At 35.7% G+C, this 8614-nt stretch overlaps 1 protein-coding gene across 5 annotated transcripts; it reads right to left on the reverse strand.

Annotated features, from left to right (window-relative positions):
- Positions 1 to 4749: 4749 nt before the first annotated feature.
- Positions 4750 to 8287, reverse strand: LOC105790672 (uncharacterized). 5 transcript variants are annotated; one of them, XR_001132561.2, is made up of 5 exons: positions 7349 to 8287; positions 7071 to 7263; positions 5954 to 6918; positions 5810 to 5865; positions 4750 to 5201 (listed from the first exon to the last, which is right to left on the reverse strand). XR_001132561.2 is itself a non-coding variant. In XM_012618390.2 (3 exons), exons 1-3 carry the CDS (start codon positions 7769 to 7771, stop codon positions 6308 to 6310), a joined length of 1224 nt encoding a protein of 407 aa, XP_012473844.1. In that variant the 5' UTR covers positions 7772 to 8287; the 3' UTR covers positions 4750 to 6307. The 5 variants fall into 5 exon arrangements, 2 of the variants coding, with proteins under 2 accessions (XP_012473844.1, XP_012473843.1); XR_001132559.2 differs by having other exon boundaries at positions 4750 to 5865; XR_001132560.2 differs by having other exon boundaries at positions 5810 to 6918.
- Positions 8288 to 8614: the final 327 nt, after the last annotated feature.

The following is an 8614-nucleotide window of genomic DNA, read 5'->3' on the forward strand; positions in this document are numbered from 1 at the left end:
TGCACATGAGCAACACGGTCAGTACCGCGATACACTGGGTGTTTTGCCAATTTTTTTATTTTTGAAATTACTCGAAATATTGCGATACCAAGGGATCAGTATTGCGATATCCAGAAAATTTTTGGCCTCCCGTCGAAATTGGTCATCATATCGCAATATCCCTATTTGGATATCACGATACCATTGTATGACACCCCAAAAACTTTTAAAAATTCCATCTTTAACTCCCAATTACACAAAATCTAACCTACTAAGTCCAAAAATTAAACTTGCAATGAATTTAAACCTAAACTAAACAAGAAAAGTAAACAGAGTCAATGCTCGAATCATTCAAATATTTATGATTTTAGTTTGAATTGCCTTCTCGACAAAATTATAAATTAACTTCGGGGTGATCGGTTACGCCCTCGAAGTGGTACTGATGTGGTGTACTTGATACTTTGATGCTTCTCTTGTTCATGACCTGACGGAGCCTACTCGAGGATCGCCATGGCTTAGTGAATTTCTTTAGTTTTCTGTTCCTTTTTCGTATTGAGCTAAAACCTGCAAGTTTACACCATTTCACAACAACTGCATGATTAGTGACATAATCAGATGGTATATAGACAACTTGACACTCATGTCCCCAATAAGGTGACCTTTCCCTAGAACTAGACTCAGGGTCGACGCACTTAAAGATTTTCACTTCACTATCTATATCCACGGTCAAATCCCCTTTCCCTATGTCTATAGTAGCTCTATAGGTGGCAAAAAATGACATTCCTAGCAATATTAGAATCTCAAGATCCTCCTCGAAGTCCAGTATAATAAAGTCCACCAGGAGAATAAATTGTCTAACTCTCATTAATACGTCCTCAAGAATTCTCTTGGGACAGACTAAAGAGCGGTCAACAAGTTTCAAAGTCAATGAGGTCTCTCTAAGATCCCCTAATCCTAACCTCTAATAGATCGATAATGGCATAAGGTTGATACTAGCCTTTAAATTGCAAAGGGCTTTCCCAAAGTTCACTCAGCCTATTTCTATAGGGATTTTAAAGTTACCCGGGTCTTTAAGTTTTGGGGGAACTTTTCTAAACACAACCACACTACACTCGACGTTAAGAGTTATTTGCTCTCCTCTCTTGATCGTTCTCCTTCTAGCCATAACTTTCCTAAGGAACTTAGCATATTTTGACATTTTCTCTAGGAGTTCTGATAACGGGAGATTAACATTCAATGCGTTAAACATGTTGAGGAAACTTAAAAATTCCTCACTCTTTAGTTTCTTTCTTTCCTCTAGACGGGTCGAAAAAGCTACGAACACTTGACTTGGTAGTACGACCGGCTTATCCTAAGGCTCGGGTTGTTTGGCTTCAACTTCCGCTTCTACTCTCTCTCCCACCCCATCTCGAATACTAGGAGTGCAAGTGCTCTCTTCCTTCTCTACTTCCTCCTCTCCACTCACCAGTTTAATAGGGTTTTTAACCATTACTCCACATCTAATGGTAATGGCCTTAGCGTGTTCTTTCCTTTCCCTCTTCGGGTTCAGTTCAATATTGCTCGGTATACTAAAGGAAGCGTTGCTTTGTAGCATATGGAAAATTTGGTCTAATTGACCTCGCATTAGGCGCACATCTGCTTGCACCAAATGCAAGCCTTCTTCTAGTTTTCTCACATGAATAGGTATTGAAGGGTCGCTATTGTAAGTGGGTTTTCTCTCATATGATACCATATCCAAGAAAAAGAACAAAACATATTAAAATAGATTGTCATTTTATAAGAAAGAAGATATAACAAGGATTGACACAAATGCAACATGTGCTAAGGAGCAACTAACACACATTATGACAAAAGCACTAGGAGTTCAACAACACAGTTATCTAGTTTCCAAGTTGGGGGTAAAAGATGTTTTTCACCCTCCGGAAGAGTGTAAAGAATTCAATTGTTAATCAATTAGAAATAGTTAATTACAAGCAGTTATTGTTAGTTTGTTTGTTAATGCGTAGTTGGTTAGTACAAACAGAAAACATTGAATGTAGGTTAATGCATATGCGAAGAGATTTTGCATGATTCTTCACTGTTTCTTTCAGAGGCGAATCAAGGGGGTTGGTAGGGGCCCAGACCCCCTAAAATGGAAAATTGCTATTTAGGCTTAGTAAATGTAAAATTACACTTTGGCCCCTCTAAAATTATAAAAAATTGATTTAATCCTTTCAAAATTATAAAGATATAGACTATTAAAAGTTAAAATTTCATTCGAACCCCCTAAAAAAAATTTTCTGGCTTCACCCCTGATTTCTTTCTCGCATCATTTCAAGCTGATTTGTAATGGTTTTAGTTTATGCATACTAATATTAAGTAAAAGTGAAAAAAATATTAATACCAAAATAAACTAAATTACTAAATGCACCCATACTTTATAATAAAAAAAAATTATCACAAACGGTGTTATTGGCTGCAATTTAACAAATAATTTCATGATGTACCCCTCAAAGAATAATATACTTTGATTAAGCGTAATAGGAATTTGGTTTGATAAACTGGGTCATTTAGAAGTACCAAACATTGACCCTTGTCATTTATGAGCTGGGTGTGGTTGGTTGGGAGCCATTTTCGCAACTAGACTCAACCGATCTTAGTGAAACTGTAGATAACCTAGTAAATGAAATATATAAACATTGAAAAGCGTTTCCTGTGTGCAATCACCTTTATTAGAGCCGAAACCCATCATCATAGTCCAATAAATACCAACTGATGAGTTCAAGGAAGCCATATCGTATCAATTATTAATTCCCAAACGTAGGGTTCAGTTTGTTCTTTATGCAAACATAGCAATTCCTTGTGTCTAGTGGTGCCCGTAAAAAAATTATAAATATTTTTAAGCAAACATATCACTTTAATATAACACAATATATTGTAAATACACACAGGTAACAGAGTTACGGAAATTTATTTACCATATGCTGTAGGCTCATATATTAGGAAATATGAATATGAAAAAAATTGAAATATATTTGCTTACGACAAGAGATCGACATATAAGGATTCCAATGGGTAGAGTATAAAAACATCTTGAAGGTTAAGTAATGTGAATCGAAAAATAAATTCCAATTGGCCAAAACATTTGCGTGTTAGAAAAAGTAATAAAATGGTTGGAAGGTGGGTTACTTGTGCATGAGGGCAAGGTCAAGGTTTGGTTCTTTCACCCAATCTAAACTATATTTATAAATATTCGAAAAGCCATCCTCTTTTTAAAAATATTCTTAATTTTTCTAGTTCTTTTAGTGATAAATACTACAGGCTATGATTAAATAAAAAATAGTATAAAAGTCTTTGTTGTAGGTGACCCATACCATTCATGTTATGAATAATTAGGTATGTAACTTTTAGGTAATCCTATAATTAAGCTCTAAGTAGGAATATTACAGTTAATCTGGGTTTTTTCAAAAAAATAATGGAGGCAACGTTAAGCAATAAAATGCAGTGAGAACAAAAAAGGACAAACATGAGAGATTCACCTTATAGTGTGAGTTTATGAGCTTCATGGAAAGACTGAAATCTTAAATGAGAGGGAGAGTGGACGCAACACTTCCACCCACCCTTTCTCTTATTTTGTTTCTAACTTACTTAATATTTCCTTTATAAAAATAACATAAAATTTAGAAACATTTATAGAAATTATAACCTTGTTTCTTCCAGATGCCGCTGCATGCGAAAGCTTTTTGAGGGAGTATCTTCTTCTTCAGACTTTACAACCGCAAGTCTGCTTATTGACTTAAAATAAGGAGGGACTCCAGACTTTTTATAGACAAGAACCAAATAAACAAATAAAATATTAGTAATTTTAAAACCCAACTACTTTGTGCTAAGATTTTCGGTAATCCTATAATTACTACTTTCTGGTTTCATTTTCAACACTTGCTATGGATTATATCACTATCATTCTCATCTTTTAAGTAAATAAAAGAAAATATATATATACATTATGTGTAAAGCTTTAATTGTGTTTGTGAAGTTATTAACATAATTTTTCATTTGATATTTAATTTATAATGTAACTTTTCATCATAATTTAATTTATTTTAAATTCCATCTTTAATGAAAGCTTTAAAATACTAAAAACAGAATGAGCCACAAATAAAAGACACTCAAAGACAGATATAAAAAACCAATATTATGACAAAAATAAAAGGAATCAGATTTGTCTTTTCTTTTTACAAACTAGTTATGATCCCATTTTTTATATTTAGAGAGAAAAAAAGAAGAAGAAGTAAAGTCACCTGCAAAACCAACCCACTGTGCATCCAACGACAGCCTAAAGCTGATGCATATCAACATATAGAAAGAGATAGAGAGCAGGTGCGAGGTTACTTTCACAGATATAAATGTAAAATAAAATAATATGTCGCGTAATGTCGAGCTTTGTACATAATAAATAACACAGCTCAAACGTAATGATTGATCCTGGAGTTTTTAATTAAAATAAAATATATAATCAAACGGCCTTCCTCTACTGCAATTTCCAAGATACTATGTGGACCTCCCCCTACATCAGTACGAGGCACATAAATTAATAACTGAAACCAAAGAAAGGTCCAATTCTGCTCCGCTTTCAAATTTAATGTCTTCTCTTCTCTTTTCTTTTTTTAATTTCTTTATTTGCTTAATTTGAAAATTAACCATAGATTTATAATTGCTTTTGTGAATTGCGCGTAGTTTCAGTTTCATCCATTTTGTTAATTAATTTTATATATTTATAGAAATATGGGGGAAAAAGAAAAAAGAAGTCAACAAGTATATCCGAAACAATAACTACATACAATTACAGGATCACAAAATTAATATGTTCTTGCAGGTGGGAAGCTTCCACAAGTCACAGAACTGCAAACCGATTGCCCGACTTGCAAGTAAAAGACATTTTGTTTTTACAAAAAGCAGCACTCCCACTATCCCCACTGTGAAATTAGGTCCTTAAATTCGGGAATTATCCAAAAAGTTAAAACGAGGGAACTTGTGGTAAAAGCAGTTTCAGAAATTCACATTCTTATGGATATCTTTGGACCAGTTAACTAAAGGTAGGAGCTGAAGCACGACTCGTAGGGGACCAACAACACCCACCAAAGCCACAAGGTGGCTCCACCCCTCAATAGCTACAACTCAGTTGATAGATAAAATCCATTATTCAAATGGAGATTATGCTGTTTTCAGTTTCACATCCTTTCCTTCATATTGGGCGACAAAAAAATAGAAGAAAAAAAAAGGGAAAAAGAAAAAGGTAAGAAAACCGGCACTAGGCCACATTCATATGGGCATCTGGCAATAAATCAAAGTCAGGATAAATATATAGAAAATCCCCAACTACTAGATACACAGAAATGAGAAAACTTCATTCAGAAGCCAATATTAACCAAATATTAAATTTGTACTACAAGAAATGAACCCAAATTAATCTGGAATTAGAATATCTTATCTTGTATTCTTTTAAAGCAAGAAATATTACTATCAAAATCATATCCCTTTAAACTTTAATTACCGTCAATAGAAGTTTTAAAATTTCAACGCTTTATCTTAACACCGACCAACACAACCACAAATGACCGTTAGGTTCACATATCTATCTTTCTAAGCAAACGTAATTAGGAAATGGACTTAGTCCAATGATGCGAAAGTAAGGTAGAAGGAGCAGCTTAATCGAAAACCATCTAGCCAGACAAATAATTGCAAAATTATTTCATGCCATCAATAAAATAAAATAATGCATAGAAAAATGTAATGAGCAAAGAATCAGTTGAAGAAGCAAATAAAAAATAGCTTAAGAGTCAGGACTAACCTCACAAAGCTCGAGACCACACGATGCTGCTCCCATCATTATAAAATTTAGTTCCTCTGCTCCTTTAAAGATAAGAACAGTAAATAAAGATCGGGAAATGATAAATTCTGTAATATAAAATGAAATGGAAGGGGGCGAAATGACCTTTTCCTCTTTGCTTTGGTTCCACACCTGCAGAGATAATATATATATATTTTAAAACAAACCCCAACAAGAATACAATTACATGAGAATACAAAAATGAACCTGAAATGGAAGAAAGAATCAGAGGCACCAAGGGAAAATAATATATATTTTTCACTTTGTTCTTTACTATTTTTATAACAAAAATTATTCATATTAGTAAAAATCAGATCAACCCTTACATAAAAAAACTGAAGGGGATTCAAACAGTTAAATCATGTACCATAGTGTATTCGATTTTCCAATAACCCAAATGGGAAAAAAAGTAAAAGAGAAAAAAAGAAAAGAAAAGAAAAGAAAAAAATAGTCCAAAATTTATTGTTCATCTTCAATTGCTGAAGCCAAACCAGCCACGATCTTAACCCCAATCTGTGAGCTCCTGGGATTTATCTGAGGTGGCTTCCTTTCTTCTTTCTTGACATTTTTTTCATTCCGTTCTTCTTCAGAACTCTCCGACAAAGCAAATATGGGTTCCCCCAAATCAGCATCGTCAACGGAGTTTTTACCCTCAGGATTCAATTCAAACAAAGGTTGGCATTGTTCTTTAGCTTTGGGATCAAGCTCAAATTCTTTGAGCGTTCCGGTTATAGATGTTGATGTTGGAGTAGGTGAAGGTGAAGGTGAAGGTGAAGGTGAAGGCGTGATTCGATTATAAGGAGAAAGCCATTTGGCCTTGATATACTCGGCCTTTCGCCATGGAGGAATATGCATTCCCTTCTTCTTCAGGCATTGCTTTACCGCCTCGGAAACAGTAACAATTATCTTCTGGAGACGATCAGCTTTGCCAACGAAGATGAAGGGAAGCATTTGGAGGATTGATTTGTAAGTCTTCGTTGATCGGGCGAGTTCGAACTCTGATCTGAAATCGGTGTCGATCAACAATCGTTCCCCCTCAATTATCACGTCTATGTATTCGTACTCCCCTGCTAAACAAAAATAGAAAGTGTGATTATTTCTAAATTGTTAAAATAAAATAAAATCAAGCCATTAGCATAGGAATCGGATACTAGCATAAATATCTGTATGACAAATTTGAAGACGGGTTAATAATACAAATAAAAAGGGAGAAAGAAAGTACCGGCGGGGCAAGAGGGAGATTTTTCCCAGCAAGATTTGCAGATAGAAGCATCATATCCAAGGGTCAGTAATCCATCAGTCACTATTTTCCTGCAAAAATCATCTTTACTCTTACAGATCTTGTTCTTCTCCACAATCTTCGCCGTATCCGCTAATAAAATCTTTTCACTCACACTCATAGGACAAATCAAATTCTGTTCCATAAAAGATGAGCTACACATTTAAAAAATAAGCTACAATTTTACAATTTAAGGAAAAAGGCGGAAAATATTGTAATACCTTTAGGATTTCAGATGCTTCAGCGGGAGAATTAAGATTGGAGTCACCAAAGAAACTATCCATATCGTCTTCGGAGCTGTCGCTGCAGTTACGGTTGAAGCAGTTACAGCGGTTACGGCTGCATCTAACTGCACAAGATTGTTGTTTCTCGTTGTTTTCTTCTATGAAATTCTGAACCATCTTAGCCAAGCAAACAGAGCTCGGCTCGAACTCACCGGCGCATTCCTTGCTTAAAGGGAGCTCATCGGCGGCGACGGTACCGATCTTATCCGTCGTGGAATTTCTTAGAACGCTAGGGAACGGCCGTTCAAACAGCCGCTTGAACCGCGATTTCACCAACGGCTTTACTGTTTCCGACCGCGGCAGCGCTGCCTCTTCTAGCGTGTTGAAATCGATCGGCTGGATCTTCATTGGGAAAGGCATGTTTCTCAGTCTTCAAAAAAACAAAGCCGCTTCTACCTTTACTACGGCAACACTTCAAACTCTCGTTGATTCTTCTCTTTCTGATGAGATCAGCACACGCAATTGACACAGAAATTCATGTTGGAGAGACAAAAAATAATGCAGTTAATCAAGACACGAGACTCTTAAGTCTTAACGTTGATTATAATATACAATTATTTGCTTCTCATTTGCCAAACAAGGGATGGAATAACTTCATAACTCTGCTAAGTAGAGTCGCTTTGCTTACGAGTTTTTTTTTTCTTTTTCTTTTTCACCTTTTTTTTTCAGATACGGTTAAAGTTACCGAAACACGCAACAGCCCGAGAACATAATGTTATTGCCATGGGAATTCAAGCGAGATTGTGAGTGACCAGCGAGTCTATTTTTCCGGCAACAACTCGCCGGCGAAGAGAACGAGAATTAAGAAAAAAAACCGATGAAACAAGAGGTGGTGAAAAGGCCAGAAAATGGAAACGAGATGAGACTGTTAGCAGGGGCAGTGGTCCAGGGCTTTATAAAGGGTGGAGGGGTAGGGATCTCTGACGTGGACCTGTTGACAAATTTTTGAAGACCTACGTGGCGAAATATTTAATCCGTTGAATTTGGGCTACGTGTTGAACCGTGAACCCGGTTCGTTTTTAGTGGTGTTTACACGATGCCACGTAAAGGAGCGTGACGATAAGGTACCGGTTTCCGTGATGGAGTCCCATGGTACTCAGGCGCTGTGAATTAGTGAAGTTAATTTAATAGGGTTATTTTAATATATAGTCTTTAGATAAAATTACCTAATTGGACGTCAAAGGTTGTGGTTAATTTGTTACG

The sequence above is a fragment of the Gossypium raimondii genome, chromosome 8 (assembly GCF_025698545.1).
Source record: "Gossypium raimondii isolate GPD5lz chromosome 8, ASM2569854v1, whole genome shotgun sequence".
NCBI classification, from domain to species: Eukaryota; Viridiplantae; Streptophyta; class Magnoliopsida; order Malvales; family Malvaceae; genus Gossypium; species Gossypium raimondii.